Source organism: Anser cygnoides, chromosome 1 (genome assembly GCF_040182565.1).
Source record: "Anser cygnoides isolate HZ-2024a breed goose chromosome 1, Taihu_goose_T2T_genome, whole genome shotgun sequence".
Taxonomy (NCBI): domain Eukaryota; kingdom Metazoa; phylum Chordata; class Aves; order Anseriformes; family Anatidae; genus Anser; species Anser cygnoides.
The window spans coordinates 104,093,194-104,112,808 of NC_089873.1; the positions used below are offsets into that span (position 1 = coordinate 104,093,194).

Genomic DNA, 19,615 nt, shown 5'->3' on the forward strand with positions numbered 1-19,615 from the left:
AAATAGTATTAGAGTACATGTTCTGAAAAGTCAGCATGTAGCTGCTTGGAACTCTACTATATAAATACGAAAACATATACACAGTGTGGAAAATGAACAGTGATAGAAGAACACGCAGCTATCAGCAAGAACTTAGAGGAAGGGCAGTAACTTATGTGATTTCATTTCCTTGCTCTGTGAAAATGACTAGGGAAAGCAAAGCAGTAAATGAATTGAATCAGTGATACAGAATCGCCTCTGCAGGCAGAAAGGAACTGTCTGGTAGTGGGGAATGGTTCACTGCAGGCAGCGGGTAGAGCTCACAGCATGGCCAGAGCTAGTGTAAAAGGAGAACAACCAATGGCTTCATGGAGCTCCCCAAGACACCTTCGTTCCCTGAGAACAAAAACGGACAGCTCTTGTGTACTAAGTAGAAACAGGCTCGGCTGACGGACTTTTCAATCATGCCAAATCCCAGAGCTGTGACATGCAAGGAACAGAATCAAGGTCACAGATATAAGCAGCAGTATATCTTTTAACACCCCAGGCAGTTGCTGTTTCCTACTAGCTCTAACTTGCCTCTCAACCAGGCCTCCACCTGAATTGACTGCTTAACAGCACCACAGGCTTCAAACCTTGGCAGCCCTACTTAGAAGCACTGAATTAGATAGTCGCAATTTGCGGCTCCTTCTCTTTATCAGAGCAGCTGGAAATACAACAGGCAAATTACAGAGACAACACAGTTTCTAAAATGGACCTGGGAATGGGATGAGGGAGGTGCACAGTCACGACCATTAGAGGCAATCACTGCTCACACTAGAGATGCATGCACTTCAGCACTGGTCAAGACTAGGTGCTAACATTTCATTCACAGAAAATCTACACCTTGTGTGGCTCAGGAAGGAGCTACCCAGCCAGCCAAGAGAAATAACATGACAGATTTCCACTTAAGAGTCTGGGCTGGACTGAGATATCAAGACCGTCATCATCACCTAAAGCATGCCATAACAAGTCAGGAAGGCCTTCCTTTCCTGACTTTCTGAATGATTTATAATAAGGACTGGACCTCACATCCTGCTCAGCAGGCCCTTTCTGGATGGGCTAAAATGGGCAGGCCCCATTCTAATGCGGGCATGCTCTTGTGCAATTGTCACCCATAAACATGACCTTCTTGATATTTCTGGCAATTCAGTCTGAGCCATTTCCCTGCTTCAAATGTGAGTGGAAATAAACATCAAGAGGTATCAGTTCATTAGCTTGATCTCAGAGCTCTTCCTACAGAAAGGAAAACACAGATTTACTCAGGCAAGTAGACAGAAGTCAACCATTTTCCTTATTGGCCCAGGCCTCTTCAAATCAGGTCTGAATTAATCAAAGGGCAAAGTCTCTTCAGCTGGTACCATTTTACATGAGAAGATCCCAGGTGGCTTTGTAACTTCCTCCCAAGTTCTGCCAACTCAGAATACTTTCCCAGGGACAACTCCATGTCACTACCACTAGTAAAGGTAGAACTAGTACAGCACTAACGGTAAAGCTACCCATTCCCAAGGCCCACAAAACACTATGAAGTGACTACTGGTCAACATTTGTGACCATAACACCCTCCTTCTCAGGTAAACACTCTTCCCATGCTCCCAAGTCCAAGGGACATTCAGACTTGAAGGACAGCAGCGTAAACCGGAGGTAGAAATCAGACACATCAAAATTAAAGTTATTGTTTCTTTATTCTTTAAATAGAATTGCCTCAGACGTCACAGAGCTCCAACAATACAAGTGTTTGCACAACACTTCCTGGGAAGTACCTTTTCCTCTCCAGCTTACCACAATTCAGTGCCTAATCTCAGCCTTTTCTGAGGCTATTCAAAGAGGGAACGGATGAGGGAATGGCTGACTCAGGGGGCTTGTATGATATGTTAAAAGGATACCCATAATACCTTGAGCTTGGCTTGGATCTCTCTGGCTTTCCGCCTTGCCAGGACCTGGATGTGACTAGATACCTGCATTGAAAGACAAAATCCATCTTCATTCCAGAGGAGCATTTGGTAGCTGCTTGCAGAAGTAAACAGTTTACTTTATGCATCTTATGCAATAGGGAGTTATTTAGGTTTGTGGAGGAAGGGGGGGTTGAGGTAGTAATGAAATGTTTTTCTGAGCATAATTGTCATGAAGTAAGGTGGGTTATCAACAGAGACAAGCCATATAAAGCCTTTTCCAATTCAAATGTCTTTATTAAACCAGAGACCTCTTCTAAAACCGAACAACCCAACCCAACCATAAATCTGGGGATTAAGAGTTCTAATCTCTTTACTCCCCATCCTGGCGTCCTCTTGGGAGAAGGGAAACCCATGTTACATACCCTTGGCTACTATATAATGACTCTCAGAATCTGGGCTGAAACACATCATAGAATAGTTTAGGTTAGAAGGAACTTCTGGAGATCAACTATAAACCCCCTACCCAAAGGAGGTCCATGTTGCTCTGTGCTTTGTCCAGCATAGCCTGTACTGTCATTCCTAAAACACAGAGGTGCCTTTTTCATCCCATGTGCCATGTGTTTTCAAAATCACCATTGCTGTCTATTTGTGACAAAGAATCTTCCTGAACAAAGAATCCTCCACTGATGTTCACTGAAATGAACGAATGAACGAATAAAATCCCACACTGTTTAACAGCAGAAATAATTGTGGGTCACAATGTGGGTGGGAGGTGAGAATTGTGGGTCAGGATGTGGATGGGTGGTGGGAGTGCTACAGTCCTATTATCAAATGCCTGAGCTGACTCTTCCCACCATTGTTACTAACCAGCTCAGCACAACCATCTATTTCCACAAAAGCTAGAAACTAACAGCAAGTGAGTAGCAAGGAATTTGTTCTCATAAGCCTACAATATGTGTAGTGGTCCAAAAGAACCCCAAAACTTTACACCTACCTGTTTCCTTGTGCGTGTTTTCCCTGTTCTCAGCTTAATATAGCGGGCAATCAGCTCATTTCGGCCTGAAACAAAGAAATAATGCAAATAAAAGTTTAGAGAAACTGTTTTGTGGGGTTTTTTTCCCCTTTTTTCTTTTTATTTCTATAGAGATTGCTAGTGCAGGGATTTTAGGAAGGTACTGATTAGTTCATACGGTAGGAGTATAAGCAGAACTTTGGGCTACTAATGCTATTTCTCAGCTTGCATCTGTATAGCTTACCAATAAAAATACAGTTTATCGATAAAAAGGAGAATCAAACACTTTGCTTAATAATTTTACTACCACAGTGTGTAAACTCTGTAGGCATGGATCAAGATAGCCACTATGAACAGAAAAAACAAACAAACAAACAAAACCAACCAACCAACCAAAAAAAAAAATCCATTCACCCTCCATCATTCAGAAAGGCAAGGAGGAAGAACCAGGAAACAGCAGGCCAGACAGCCACACCTCCATACCTGGAAGTGATGGGGCACCTTATACTGCGTTTCCAGATACACAAAGGACAAGAAGGTGATTGGAAGTAGTCCACATGGATTTACAAACGGGAAATCATTCTTACCCAACACAGCTTCTTCAATGAGATGACTAACTTGGTGGATGAGTGGAGACCGCTACACATTGAGTACCTCAACTTTAGTATGGCATTTGAAACTATCATCTCCCATAAATCCTCATTGACAAGCTGAAGAAGCATGAGTTGGGTAAGCAGACAAGGTGGGCTGAAAACTGGCTGAACAGCCAGACCCAGAGGATTTTGAGCAATGGCACAAAGTTCAGTTAGAGGCAAGTCTGTAGTGGTGTACTGGGCCAATACAGTTCAGCACCTTCATTAATGACCTAGACAATGGGACATAACGTACCACAGAAAGTTCACACAAAACTGGGAGGAGTTGCTGATAGACCAGATTGGCTGCACTGCTATTCAGAAAGAGTTTGACAGGAGAAGGACCTTGACTGGAGAAATGGGCCAACAGGAATCTCATGGAGTCCAACAAAGGGAAATGCAAAATTCTGCATAACTCTAAGTATCAGTATATTCTGGGAACTGACAATTTGGAAAGTTGCTTTGAAGGAAAGGACCTGGGCTGAAAACAAACTGAATGTGAGGCAGGAATGTGCCCCTACAGCTAAGAAGGGCAACAGCATCCCAGGCTGCATTAGGAAGAGCATTGCCAGCAGGTCAAGGGAGGTGATCCTTCCCCTCTTCTCAATGCTGCTGAGGAGATATCTGGAGTACTGTGTCCAGTTTGAGGCTCCTCAGCACAAGAAAGATATGGACATACTGGATTAAGTCCAGCAAAGGTCCATCAAAAATAAATAAATAGATAGATAGATAGATAGATAGATAGATAGAAAGAAGATTAATGGACTAAAACATCTTTCACATAAGACTGAGAGTGCTGGGCTTGTTCTCTGCCTAGAGAAGACTCTTGGATAGTTTTACCAATGATTATAAATGCCTGATGGGAGTGAATGAAGAAGGGCCCACTCTCTTCTCAGTAGTGCACAGGACAAGAGACAATGATCACAAAATGAAACACATGAAATTCCACCTGAACACAAGAAGAAAAAAGGGGGGGGGGGGGGGGAACACCAACAAAAAACAGTTATTTACTGTGAGGGTGGTCAAATACTGGAACAGGTTGCCCAGGGAGGTTGTGTAGTATCCATCCTCGGAGATACTCAAAACCCAACTGGACACAGTCTTGGGCAATTTGCTGTAGTAAATGAGGAATCTCTCAAGAGAACCCTTCCAACCTAAATGATTCTGCCATTCTGTGAAACTAAGACTAAGAAAACAAACAATAGGTAAATATATGAAAATGGTTACATGGGATTTTGGAGTGTGAAATGATACAGTAAATTCTTCAGAGAAGACAGAGACAGGCAAGCTTAGTTTTGTGGAAGATTATGGGGAGTTCCAATAAGCAGGAATGTGGGGCACTGTCTGAAAGAGGTGAAGAAATCCTTGTCTGAATATAGAATAAACAGCCATTGCAGGCTGAGACAGGCAGAATAGGTCCTTCAGGGCCAAGGGAATGAGCAGTGTAAGAAAATGAGAGGCCAGTGCAGGGATACAAAGAAAAGACAGTCACAGTGATGAATGAGGAAAATGGTATTTATTATCAGCAACATGAATGAAAAACACAATGAAACATGAAGCTACAAAGTTATACAGAATTTGAAACTGCTTGGAATGACAGCAAGAAACTGCAGAAGAATGAGATCCAGAATTTAAAAATCAGGAAGAGAAACAGAAGGCTGCGCTACTGACAACTTCAGGAGTGAACAGGAGAATAAGGTTTAGACTTGATTCACAGCTATCACCACAGAACTGAATGAACACCAAGATACAAGGCAGACTATGCAGTTCCATAAACTGGCTCACATGTATCAGCTCTTAACAAATATCCTTATTTTTTTGTCTTTTTTTTTTTTTTTTTTTGAGCAGGAGTGTGATGGAGGAATAAAAAGCAGAAATAGAAAAGCAGTAGCTACACATCTGAACTCTAGGCTGATTCAAGGCAGGAAACACGACAGAAAGAGCAGGCTCTGCAAAATAACACAGCTGTGGTGACCACACTAGTGGTGATAGAGTACCTCAATTAAAATTTGGAGTGGGAAGTATATGGCTGCAATGTCTTATATGGCTGCAACTGTTTGAGGAATGGAACAAGAATAAACTGGGATGCAAAGCCACAGCTCTTGTGAAGCTTATTTATAACTGTTAAAAAGATTTTATTTTCTATGGAAAATGTATGGGAAAAACTTGTACATTAGGACATTACAGACATCAAGAAAGCAAGCAGTGAGAAGAAATGTGATTTTTATTCAGAGAGTTTACTCTTCCTTGAAAACATTGGTTTTATTCTAAATCCTTGTGTAACTCAAGACAGAAAAAAAAAAAAAAAAAAAAAGAATGTAAGGACAGATTCTGTGCTACAGATTCATCAGCCAAACCTTTAGGGAAGGGCTGGCAATGTTACTAATTCCATCTATTTCAGAGAAAGAATGCAAATTTCCATGATTGCATTTAGGCCATGTTCACCAAAGTACAGGTAGGGATGGGAAAGTGTTTTACATTTACAGATGTTAATCTTTTTCTAATGGTATCATCACCAAAGTTCTCCTTATTCTCCTTGTGGAAGGATCAGGTCTGTAGCTGAGACAAGAAACCAGCTCCAGCTCCTCTATACACAAATTAAGAACTGCTTTTGTGCCAGATACACAATGCGCAGCATATAATCACTGTCCTCTTCAGTTCCCAGTTTCAGCATAGCATAGTGACATGCCCCAAGAGAGTTTTATGGGAAGAGATGCTATTGTTGCTACATTTCACCTGGCTGTTTTTTCAACCAGTGTAACCATTTTTACAAAGCTAATACCCATTACTAGTGACAAATATCCAGACCACCTTTCTCTAGTGCCAGGAATAATATTTATAGTTCTTCAAAGTCTCCATGTGTTGGACATGGATCCAAGTTGCAAGGTAAGTAACTACTGAAGTGATGCTAAGAGGTGCTGCTCCCATAGATATTGGAATATCTAAAATTTCAGGACGGTTTGGCACAATTTAAATGTGGGAAATAGGCAGAAAAAGACAAGGTGCTCAAAACACACTATCTACAAAGAAACAAGAAGGAAAATGTATATACATCAAGATGGCCTGTTGTGGGACAAGGGAAAATGATTTAGTGGGAGAGGAAAAACTAGCCTTGAGAAGAAGTGGATGTGAAGAATTTCATGCAGACAAATTCAAAAGGATGCACATTGGGTTATACTACAATTTGAACACATAGAAACACTACAGACACTACTGAAGTATGGGTCATCCTTGCATAACTAAATTTTAATGGATTATCAGACAGGTATAATACATGGTACAGAATAAGATTAGATTTGTTGTGATTCCATGGAAGTCAATAAATTATACAAACTGACCAGTCTGACAGAGCACTACTCTGCTTCAATAGTAGAGAGCTGCAAGGCTATATTTGTGTGAGAAGATGCCATGAACAGCCTTGTGCCAGTCACAGTTGATTCTAGCCATCTCCAAAATGGATGAAAACATCCCTTTATGTGCCAAAACCTCAACCAGTCAGAGAACCACATGCCACCTTTGCTCAAACATTTCAGAAAGGGCAATAGCCTCTAGAGGCAGGAGACACAAGAGGAGACAGACAAAAGGAACCACAAAAAGGAGGTGTGAGGATGTGCAAAATGAGACGTGTGAAAAGATACTTTTGGAGGAAAGAAAAAAAAGAAGAAAAGGATGAGATGTAGAAGGAGATATTCTTGGGGATAAGGCTGGCAAAGTAATTTTGGAAAGAGGTGCTCCATGGCAGAGAGGTTACAGAGGCAACTGCAGCCCATGGAGGACTCATGCCAGAGCAGGGACAACTCTGAAACAACTGCAGGCCAAGGAGAAACCATGTAAGAGCAGAGGCACAGTAAGAAATAAGGAGCACTGGAGGAAAAAAATTGCACCATCTGCCACATCACCAAAGGAACTAGGAGGGACTAAGTGAATAAATACAGAGAATAAAACTAGGGAAGCTGAGACTGAAAAGTGGGTTGGAGAGGCAATAAATTGAAGTTGAGCCTTTGGAAGTGGAAATTGTTTCCTAAAGTGTATATTTAACTCTTTGTCTTTGACAAAATCAGCAAATATTGCAAAGCAGGCAATGTCATTACATTGGAGAACATTGAGAGGAAGGGAAATTATTATAAAAATTATACGTATTAGAAGCTGGTGTAGAAATTCTTTACAGAGAGAGCATTTAAATATGCATTCCCCAGTTTCCAGATTTAGAATTCACTTTCCTGCTTGCCACCTTTCATATAAACATACAAGACTTCCTCTTCCAGAATTGTGTCCCTACAAAACCAGGAAAAAAAGAAGGGTGGCAAAGTATGTAAAGAAAATAAAGATACTGGTAGCAAAAGAACAGACCAACCCCCCCCCCCCCCCCCCCAAAGACATTAGCAACACAGGGATTATTAAAGATGGAATTATGCAAATTGCCAAGCTCAGTAATCTCTGCAGCAAGAATGTATTAAATTACCATGAACCAAAACTGCAAGAGAAACAAGTCCTAAGTGTCCTTTGTTTATCAGAAGTTAGATGTAAGCAGGTGCTACTCTACTGAAAGTCTGAAGGCTCATAGCCTATGGCAAGCATTTTATTTGTTTCACAGCTCTGGCTGTTGGGTAAGCAAAGGCTAGCACTCCTCACTTGGCCACAACAGGCAGAGCTGTCATAAAACATTGGATGGTTCATTTTTTAGAGCTGTGTAAAGTGTCCCTCAGTAATCTGATCATATGTTGTGTTCTTAGAATAACTCTTGCTGAGGCCTGCCATGGTCACCAGAACCTGCCAACAGTTGTGCCTCCTCTGTCGAAACCACGCATTGGGTTTCATGAAGCTCTAGCCAACATACCAACTGCAGCCCAGGACCCAAAAGCTCTTTATCCTCCCCTGAAGCCTTCCCCGTGGAAGCATGACATGAAAAAGAGAGAGAGAGAGAGAGAGAGAGAGAGAGAGAGAGAAGTAAAGAGATACTCTGTCGTGTTCTTTATTTCACACTCCTCACAAATAAATTTCTAATGGCATCAATTTAACTCACGCTCCCTCTCACACTGAATTGCAAAACTGTGCATTTCAGCAGCTACCAGGAAGACACTGCTAACAGAAGTGAGTAAAGTGACTTTTTGATTCTCCATTCTACACCTGTGATCCTTTCAGTGTAAGAGGAGAGAAGTGCCTAATTACAAGGGAGAGGGGGAAAAAATCACTGAAATTCCACAGATAGATAGCACTTCCAAACCCCCTCAAAGCTTCATGCTGGCTTTCTGCTAGTACTGGTATATTACCACTTGTACAAGAGACAGAAAATGTTTCTCTGTAAGCTTTGATATTTGTTGCACATCTGTTGTCAAAGACAGGTAGAAGAACTAAAAGCACTCTTCTGCGATGGATGAGAACAAAGAACCCATCATGATTTCTGCAAAATCCTTCCAGAAGGAAACTGCATGAAAGTATCTGCTTCTTGGTAGCAATATCTATTCTGATCCCAAAGCTACTGTGTACACCTACCTACCTGTGAAGTGCAGCAGAGACAAGAGATCTAAAAAAGCAACTATCCAGGTGTATCCAGTGAAAGGTTAATCAAAGCAAGGTCAAGAAAACCACCTCAACTATCATTTCAGACTTCACAAGAAGGATGTGGATCTGTTAGAACAGGTCCAGAGTAAGGCCACAAAGATGATCAAGGGGCTGGAGAGCCTCTCCTATGAAGAAAGGCTGAGAGAGTTGGGGATGTTCAGTCTGAAGAAGAGAAGGCTCTGGGTAACCTTATTGCAGCTTTTCATTACTTAAAGGAGGCTTATAAAAAAGATGGAGAGCAACTTTTTACTCAGGCAGACAATGACAGGACAAAAAGGAATGGCTTTAAACTAAAAGAGGGGAGATTTAGATTAGAGGTTAGGAGGAAATTCTTCTCTCGGGGTGGTGAGGCACTGGAACAGGTTGCCCAGAGAAGCTGTGGATGCCCCATCCCTGGAGGTGTTCGAGACCAGGTTGGATGAGGCCCAGGGCAACGTGATCTAGTGGGTGGCATCCCTGCCCATGACTTGGGGGGGGGGGGGGGGGGGGGGGGGGGGTGGCGGGGCTGGAACTAGATGAACTTTAAGGTCCCTTCCAACCCAGCCTATTCAATGATTCCGTGATTCTATGTATATGAAGCAAAACTAACCACCCAGCAAGTCTTAAGTTACTCCAGAATGACACTTAAGACAAAATCATATTATGTTCATGAGAGCATGTACAATATGGGATTAACTGCCACTGGCCTCTGCCCTGGTCCCTACCTCCTTGCACAGCCTTATTTTCTGCCACTCAGTGCATTGCTTCCTCCTCCCAGCTACACTAAATGCCTTCCTGGGCATCGCCTTTTCCACGAACAGGGCTGCATATTTTAAAACCACATTTTTACCTTTCTGTTGGCTAATACCATCTTCTCAGCAAGATGCACAAACACTCAATTCTTACTGATATCATCCTTAACATTAGTTTTTATGCTGGCTTTATTAGATCCCTCTGACACAAATCATTTTTTCGTACCCAAGACTTGGTGAGAATCTTCTGTTAGCTTCCCAGTTTCCCAGCCTAACTTGTCCAAAGCTAGACAAAATGCAGTATGTGACCTTTCCTTTTCTGGCCTGGGTTCCCTTCAACCCTTCCTATCTTTCTTGACTGCTGGCAATCATTAATGTCGCATCTTTCTTGATTCCTTAGCTTGCTTGTTTTCAACCTTAAGATCTCCTAATTAGTGAGCTTGTCTATGAAGTTTTAGACTTTGAACTCTATCTCTTCTGCAGTTGCTTCTCACCCTCTTTCTGAATTTTGTCTTTGTATTTCGCATATATAATACAGTGATGACGTTCAGCACCCAGACTCTTTGAAAGGCTCAATTCCTCACCACCACCACCCCTTTGCTTCCGCTCTCGCTTCTACTCATACTTTCAATACCAGAGTTGAGGCTATCCCCAAAGTCAATAAAAAAAGAAAAATGCAATGACCATCTCTCTATTCACCCCTCCCTGGGACCCTTCATCCTCCACTTCCCAACCATTAATCTCTAAACTCTGATGTTTGCTCGTCACTGTTCTGTAGTCTTCAACAGTAACTATAAATTAAATATACTGAGCAAGTAATGCAGCATGGTGTCTTGTTCTTCCCATTAATCTGGACTGCAACTGTGGCAAATCCATATGGCAACTGGCCCCAACAACAGTGTACAGTCTCAAGAGTGGCATATTCATTTTGAGACAGGAGTTGCAGACAACTCTTTAAATGATATATTAACAAACTTAACTCTGATCAGATTTCTTTCACAATTTTTAACAACCTGTATTTTTCTTCCTAACTTCTATACTAAATCCAGACATACTCAGGAAGCAATAAAAAAACTTAATATATAGTTATGATCATCATACTGGGATCCCTTTGCATGAAACAGACCATAGAAAAACACATAGTAGCTTACTGCAGTGCACTGGTCTATACTATGAAGACATCTCTCCCCTGCCACTGCAAAATTACAGTGCTTAGCAGTCAAGTTTGAGTTCCTGTAGCACAGTTACACATACCACAGAACTTTATATTCAGCGGTGAGATGGGAGTTTCATCACTCTTACCATTCTTGAATTTTCTGTTTTAACCTTCCATGAGAAAAATCTCTGAGATCATTGCAGTTCCTACAATAAAATTTTGAGATGAAGACTCAAGTAAAAAAGCTGAGCTAGTCCTTCTGAAAAAAAAAATCAAAGCAATCATATCAATGCAAGCATGATTATGAAGTGCTTAGTACTACCACATCTTCAGCTCTGTCTTGACGTATCTGTTTTCATTATTTGACTGTGCAAATTGCTCAGCTCCTTCGTCCTCCGAAATGAAGCAGAATCATAGAATTTTTGAATGGTTTGGGCTGGAAGGGACCTTAAAGACCATCCAGTTCCAACCCCCCTACCGTGGGCAGGGACACCTCCCACTAGACCAGGTTGCTCAAAACTCCATCCAATCTGGTCTTAAACACTTCCGGGGATGTGGCATCCACAACTTCTCTGGGCAACCTGTTCCAGTGCCTCACCACCCTCACAGTAAAGAATTTATTCCTTAGATCTAATCAAAATCTACCTTCTTTTAGTTCAAAGCCATTACCCTTTGTCATAGCAAAACATTCCCTGATAAAGTCCCTCTCCTGCCTTCTTGTAGGTCTTCTTTAGGTACTGGAAGGTCACTATAACGTCTTCCCAGAATCTTCTCTTCTCCACGCTGAACAACCCCAAATCCCTCAGCCTGTCTCGATAAGGAGAGGTATTCTAGCCCTTTGAACATCCTCATGTCCCTCCTCTGGACTCACTCTAATAGGTCCATATTCTTCTTTTGTTGGGGTCCCCAGAGCTGAACGCATTACTCCAGGTAGGGTCTCGCGAGAGCAGAGCAGAGGGGGAAGAAATTCACCTTCCTCAACCTGCTGGCCATGCTCCTTTTGATGCAGCCCAGGATACGGTTGGCTTTCTGGGCTGCAAGCACACATTGCTGGCTCACGCTGATCTTGTTGTCAACCAACACCCCACAAGTCCTTCTTACCAGTGCTGCTCTCAATCCATTCTCCACCCAGCCTGTTTTTGTGCTTTGGATTGCCCTGGCCTCGTTGCAGGACCTTGCACTTGGCCTTGTTGAACGTCATGAGGTTCTCACAGGCCCACCTCCCAAGCCTGTCCAGGTCCCTCTGGATGACATCCATTCTCTCCAGCATGTGAACCACACCACACAGCATGGTGACATTGGCAAACTTTTTGAGGGTGCACTCAATCTCACTTGTCCATATCACTGACAAAGATGTTAAATAGTGCTGTTCCCAATACTGTCTCCTGAGGTTTGTCACTTGTCTCCACCTAGACACTGAGTTGTTGACTCTTTGAGTGCAACAACCCGGTTAAAGAACTTTTAAAGCCGTTAAGAAGACTTTTAAAGAAGTTAAAGCTTTATTTGCTTGGGCAGGACATGTTAGTTAAGCTAGACCATCATCTCTTCATTAGACATACACTCTTTTAGAAAGAAGATGCTGCACTTTTCAACTCTGAATCTAAATGTACTTTGCAAAGATGACAAAATATGATTTCTTCCCCTCATATAAGGGAAAATTTGCTTGTGGTCATAAAACTCAAGTGTTTCATTTAATAACCAATCTAAAAAACGAAACTGTGTCACATCAAAAGTCTTTTTGCTGAGAATGCAATTCTCTTTTTCACTGTATAAATTAAATCCGCACCTAGAAACACAAAAACAGCTAACTGCATTCAGAAAATGCTCTTCCTTGATGGCCAGTTTAAGATGTTTCAAGCAAGATACATGAATGAGGGTTAATAAATAGAGTTCTTCTTATTGGTTCCAAACAATGAGTGGAGATAGGTGAAAAATCAGTCACCTCGTGAGTAGTTACAGCAACAAATTCTTCATTCAACTTGAAGAGCTTCCCCTTTCCTCAGCTGGTCATTTCTGCCCATAAAATATTTCATTATATCCTGTGTGCAGCGAATCCAACTAAATTTCTGGAATAAGGAGGATGGAAGGGGGAGCAGACGTATACTACTCTAATTGCCAAAATTAAAAAATAAGCACCCCCCTTGGATTTTGTTGTTTTTGTTTATTAGGTGTGTGAGGTTTGTTTTTTATTTGTTTGTTTGGGTTGGGTTGTTTTTTTTTTGGGGGGTGGGGTGGGGATGGGGTTTGTTGGTTTTTTGGTTGGTTCTGGGTTTGTGGGCTGTTTTTTTTTTGTTTGTCTGTTTGTTTTTTCCTTCCAGTCGTGCTGGCACAGCAGAGAGAATAGAGTAAGCATCAGGGTAGAACTTCTTAAAACAATTTTGGCCAGCAGAGAAACTAGCTTGGAATTGTATTCCACCTAAATGTAGAACATAGACTGGTAAGAGAATGGGTAATGTTCTTCCTGTACTTTATTTATTTGTTTAAAGACAGAATTAAAGTACCTCCTAATTAAAACCCCAAAGGTACAGGAGGTTATTCCTTGGAAAGGAGTGCAGCAATGCATGCACGTAGCAATCCCTCACCATTACCCTAATGGGAAGCTCCAGGCTATGCAGTTCAGTACCAACCGTCAGCCTTGCGCCTTGAGTACGGGTGTTTTTCAGTGCATCAGCTGAACAGCCTCATCAGCTCTGGTTTCCCACATTATCACCTCAGGTCATAGAAATGTAAGCTAATCCAGTAAGTTGGCAGGAACTAAGATTGATGAGAACCTTAAAGAAATCGTTTAGACTGATTTTATCTGGGAAATCCCAAAATCACACCAAAGCAGCTACATACAGTAATGAGTCTTTAATATGCCACAAAGTGTGGCATCAGGTAACACAGGAAAGAGCCAATAAGAGTCATGCATGGAAAGGTATGTCAAACTTTCAGTCTCATAGGCCACCTGAGAATGACAATGTTGTACAGGCACAAGAATATTTTCCTCACTAAGGCCCATGTTGTTAGAAAAACATTACCATTGAGGGTAGCACTGAAACCTATGCTTAACTATAACAACATCCTCTAGTTCCCATGAATCCAAGTTCTACATTACACAATCAGACATCAGCTAAACTCTCTTTTAGGTCAATTAACGTTTTGTCCGCCTGTTTCAGTAACTTCCAATAGCTGAAGGGCATCTGAAAGCAACTCTCAATAGTCCTCGGTGATACTGCCTCAAAGGATACCAAAACTTCAGCACCTCCCGTCCTCCTCCTTTTGCACTCAGCTGCCTTTGTTGGCACCAACAGTACACTGTTTCTTGCAGATTTCTGCCCAAGTGCTAATCTTGCGCATGTGCCCAGATGGCAAGCTAATCAAATATTCAGAGTTCCAGCCATGACAGAAATCAGAGCTAAAAGGGATCTGTGAGATCTGTTCAGCCAGTTGCTGCATGACCAACACAGGACTATTCAGTTCTCAAGGCATTTGGTCTGGTCTAGCTTAGCTCTTGTGTTTTGGCTGCTTCACTAACCTGAACACCAGGATCCAGTTCTTTGTACGTGGAAGATTACTTTAAGACATCAGGTTATAGGTTTTGGGAAGCCAAGCTTAACTGAATGGCTGACTACTGCTGAAAAAGCATTTGCCTTTTTCCTTAACTCCCTCTCACCAGATTATTCCATAGATCAGGTCAATACATTCTCTAAGAAGTGAAAATTAAGTACTGATCATTGCTGGTTATAAGAGAACATGGACAGAAAAGCTTCACAGAAATGAAGGCTTTGTTCTGGGTAGCTACCCAGGATCTTGTCTGGATAATAGCTGAATTCTGCCAAGCTCATAACATTTCTTTACAGTGGCTTGTGATTTTTCCCCCTCTTTCTTTTTGCACCTAACACTGGAGCAGTTCTGTTCTACATTATTTAAACACATGTTCCCTTACAGTTTATAATGTAACCTGATAGCTGGGCAACCAGGATTCAGGCACTGGCACAAAAGCAGGAACAGGAGGCTGACAAATCTATTTGACCTGCAAGGAATACCCAAAAATGCATGTGGATCCAGAAGGAAATTCACAAATATCTAGGTGCTTCATTTATTTTGTAGACAAAGGTTGCCGTACCTAGAATCACTTTCCTCCAATTTTAGCCATAAAAATATCGGGCTACACAAGAACAGCTTAAGTAGAGCTGGCTCTGCCTCTGTGCCCAGGAACAGAGGAGATAACCTTTGAAGGTTTTTTATAGTTCTGCAAGTAAAGATGATGACACGCTGTTCATATTGAAGAAAATCTTAGAAAGCCCAGTGAAGGTTCCAGATACCATTGTGCTAAATAACACACTCATACGTGTGTTTCCCTGTAACACCATTGTGATTAGAAGTAGGCCTATGCCCCCTGCACTTGCAATCAACAGTTTGGGTTACTCCTATTGTGTTCTTTCATCAGGAGCTGGTTACACGACTGGCATTCCAGTCTGTAGACACCAAGTTCCTGAAAAGGGATTTGTGATTACTGTGCAAATCATGCTCTGGGGAAGAGAGTGATTCTTAAAGACATTTTAGGTGGAAGGTTTTCAATGAAAACAGCATTATTTCCTGTTCAAAAAGCTAGGGATAAAGCAAGACTGTGTCTGCATGCGTGCATGCAATGAGCTCCAGAGAATTTGAAGGAGTACCCAGAGGATGGGTCAGAAGTTCAAGGTGACAAAAATGAGGAACAGCTGCTACGTACCCTTCAGCAGCAGGTGCACCCAGGCCAGAGGTTTAAGTCTGCTCTGCCAGTGACCAATAGACTTGTGAGACCATCTGTTTGGGTACAAATTACACACAGCCTTCACAGTTTTGCTGCCCAGATCTTTGCTGTACACAGACAATACAGGGTTTGTTATGGATTAGCTAATGAGCAACTGTTAAAACCAACACACGGTCCTAGTTCTCCTGTGTTCATTATCTGGATCCTATACAAATGAGAATGCTTCCTCATTTTATAGCTGTAATAGTCTTTTTCTGATCAAGTATCTTTCCTTCCTTTTGGGGCCACCCCTTAAGGCGCTGGAACCTCGAAAGGCTATGTTGACTTGTCTTCATTTTGCTTAACAAATGTACAGGGATGTTTTGATATGCAATATGACATAAGGCTTTGCTAAGTTTTACATCACACCTGCCCTCCAGCTCTAAGACACACCTATAAGAGAGACTTCATTCATGTGACAGATTTTATTTACTTGCACTGTAAAAGAAAAAAGGCTAATTTTTTCACGTGCAGTCTGTGCATTGATGCTCATCAGCTCTCTGTAGATGCAAACCCTTGCTTGAGAAATGCCATCATCCTCCTCAATAATCAACAGAATTAAGACAAATTCAGAGAAAGCATTCCTTGTATTTATCTTGAAGCTTGCTTTTCCTGTTGCAGACTTGAGAAGTCTGTGCCTTCATTGGTCTAATTAACTTTTTTGGTTCAAATGAAGCCACGAACAGTATGTAACATAGTACTAACAATTTTGAAAAAAATCCACAGATATTCAAAGTGGAAAGCAATATTTCATCACCAATTAATGGCCACTGTTTTCTATTTCCTGCATTAAAATGCTGTATAAAATTATATCCAATCTATAATCCAAGCCTCATTTATACAAAACTCTGCTACACCAGGGCATACTTTAGCACTAGTTTTACAAATACATTCCTTACTAGTTTTATCTGATACAATTTAAAAAATCTCAAATAACAGCTTTTCTATTCTAACTCCTCATGGAAGAGATCTCTCAGTACTGAGCACCGTGCTATCATGAAGCTTCTTCTGATATCCATCCTATATTCCTTCTTTCTCTACCATTAATCCTAGTCATGCTCACATGTTCCACATAAAATCCCTCTCTCCCCCCTAAATGTTAACACCCTTCAAATATTTTTAGACTGTTATTATGTGTCCACCCCACCCCCCACCATTCAGTCATCACTTAGCCAAGCTATGTATATTTAGCTACTTTAATCTTTCGTCCTAAATCAGTCCCTTCAACTCCCAGAGTTCAATGTTAAGTCTGGTATGCTCATTGCTCTTCTTAGAACTCAGTCCATGTTTTTGAGATCCTTCTGGTAATGTGTTTGCAAAAGCCTGGCCAGAAGAGATTTACATGTTCTTGTTTTCAGGCAAAAAGAAACCCAAGCCACTGGACTTGATTAATTTTCATTTTCCACAGCTGATTTTGTTCCCAGGTTTTGGATTCAACCTGAAGTTACAAACAAATATTTTCTTTATTTAAAAGCAGATTTATTTAAGAGCATACTAGCAAATATTTGGATTCAATTGTGAAGGAATAGTGTTTTTAAAAATGGAATGAAACACTGGGGCTTTCTACCAAACTTTTCAGAAAACAACTGGAAACATGTAGTTATCCAGAAGTACAGAAGAAATAAAATGATGACTTGAGACAAGGGAAAAGGCTGACAAATGAAATTGAAACCATCTCTCAGGTAATAAGACAGAAGGATTGGATGCAACTACAAAGCATATGACTGGCTTACTAAACTAGAAATGAATTAAACTCTGTGCAATTTACAACATGAAGAATTACACTGTTGACAGTAAACTGCTACAGATCAGCTCTATCTTGGAAAATTACTAAACATTTGAAATTTAGAAATGAAAAAGCCAAAGGAAGAGCCAAAAAAAGCAGTGCACTGTTGCTAATGAAGGAAGTTACATCAACATGAGAAAAGCTCTGTGGCTGCAGACAGATATAGTGGGAAAATCTTGATTCCACACAGCATACTCGGTTTTAGGCCTGACATATAAAAACAGGACTACAAAATTGCTAAAATCATAAAGGGACATGAAAAGGTATGTGCCCGTTGTTTAAACAGCAGAATGAAGAAAAAGAAAGTAGTCACAGTCATTCAGACAACATGTAGGGCACAATAAAACTGCTAATTTATTTCTGTTCACCAAACATGTTAAGGAAAAATGCCACAGACGGTGTTATCAGTTCTCTTAATTGCAATTGCAAGCAGTTTCCTAGTTGGTAGGCATTTCAAAAGTGGTAAATATCTCAATACTCAGGAAATGCTTGGAACTCATAGAAAAAAATAGTTGTTTTTATGTTCACATGGAAAAATGAGCAGTTAAACTGACACATAATTTAATATTAAGAAAACAAAATTCTGCTTAGAAAGGAGATGGAAGTAGAAACTTGACAAACTCCAGCAGAAGTTTAATTTGTTGCAAAATTCTCCAGAAATCTGGTTCCGCCTAGTTAACAACAAAGAACTAGAACTACACATCAGCAAAGTTGAAAACTGACTCAGTGAAACTAAGCTTTGTTATTAAGCAACCCCAAAAACATCATACCTATCTATCCCCAGAAAAAACAAGATGGAAAAGTCTGCATCCTGACAGAATCTACGTTTTGTTTACCTTCTAGTGTTTAAAATGGGAGATTCCATTTTGTTACCAGAACTGTGGGATAAAGGACCGTTCTGTGGTTCATTAGGTCAAAATCACAGTAGGAATAGGAACTGCAGAAGTTTCTTTCTCTGAGAGATATCACAGCCCAAGTCCAAATTTTGCGGTTACCTGTGCCAACCAGTTCAGTGGCAACTGAGTGTATCCTCAGCATATTCCAATTGCTTTGACTGAAACAATATCAAGCAAGACGCTGAACTAGCTACAGAAGAAAGTATTAAGACCTCAAAAGTATGAAAAGTCTTGAAGATTTTATTAATTGTAATAGCTGTAATGTTCCTCCTTCCACTCATGGAGGAAAAGTGTTTATGAACTGGGACAGGCAGCGTATGTTTTATGTTTCTTTGTGTTTGTTTGTTTTTCAGATTTACTAGATTAATTTTTGAGGTTGGGAAAAATATTAACTCATAACATATTCCTTTGAAATGAAGACTATATTCTACAATTTTACCTAGACACTTCAGAACAGGGGTAGGAAGAACTACCTGAGATATGGTAGTTTTCAGCATCAGAATGACCTTTTATAGCAGCTTATTTCATATTGCAAGTTCAAATCTTTGCAGTTCACCATCTCTTACAGGTTTTAACTATTAACACAGTTAACTATGTTTCTTCTGTCATGCAGACTCTGAGTTTTGGACATCTTTAGGTATTTTCTCTTTGCCACATCAGGACTTTAACAAACAAACAGATGACACAAGACAGAGATGAGCGCCCTCAGCTATCTGCTCCACCCTGCTCAGCACAGAAGTTACTGAGCCATTTGAAAGCTATCTGCTGAACTACTGCTTCCTTCAGAACAGCCACCGATTCCAGCTCACGTTACAGAAAGGTGCTCTAAGCCAGATGTTTGTTCAGTGTTCAGAAGTTTGTTTGGCTAAGCCAGCTCAGCAGTGTTTTATTAAACTAAATCTCACTTTGCTAGTTACTTTTTATTTCTCCATGCTCATTAGTGTTGGGAGAGTTTCGCTCTTAAGGATCTCCATGCAATCACACAAAGGTACTAAGGTTTTTCTCTCCTCTTTCTCCAGACCAATACTGAAGATACCAGGAAATACTGACTCTTAACACTGAACTATGTGATTGTTTATTTGGTATAAATGATATAGGTATTATTTCTCCCACATAAAAACATAGATGGACAATGTAAAAGCCAGATTTG

At 40.9% G+C, this 19,615-nt stretch overlaps 1 protein-coding gene across 3 annotated transcripts in view; it reads right to left on the reverse strand.

The window, feature by feature from the left end:
- The window catches only part of TEAD4 (TEA domain transcription factor 4), a 59,944-nt gene that overhangs the window by 21,445 nt on the left and 18,884 nt on the right, over nucleotides 1–19,615 (reverse strand). For all 3 annotated transcript variants that reach the window (XM_048054452.2, XM_048054451.2, XM_048054449.2), the window contains 2 exons: nucleotides 2,908–2,972; nucleotides 1,914–1,976 (listed from right to left, as the gene is read on the reverse strand). Coding sequence is in view for 2 of the 3 variants with exons in the window: in XM_048054451.2 (XP_047910408.1) it covers nucleotides 1,914–1,976; nucleotides 2,908–2,972 (128 nt within the window). In the remaining variant the exon portion in view is untranslated. The remainder of the gene's footprint in view (nucleotides 1–1,913; nucleotides 1,977–2,907; nucleotides 2,973–19,615) is intronic.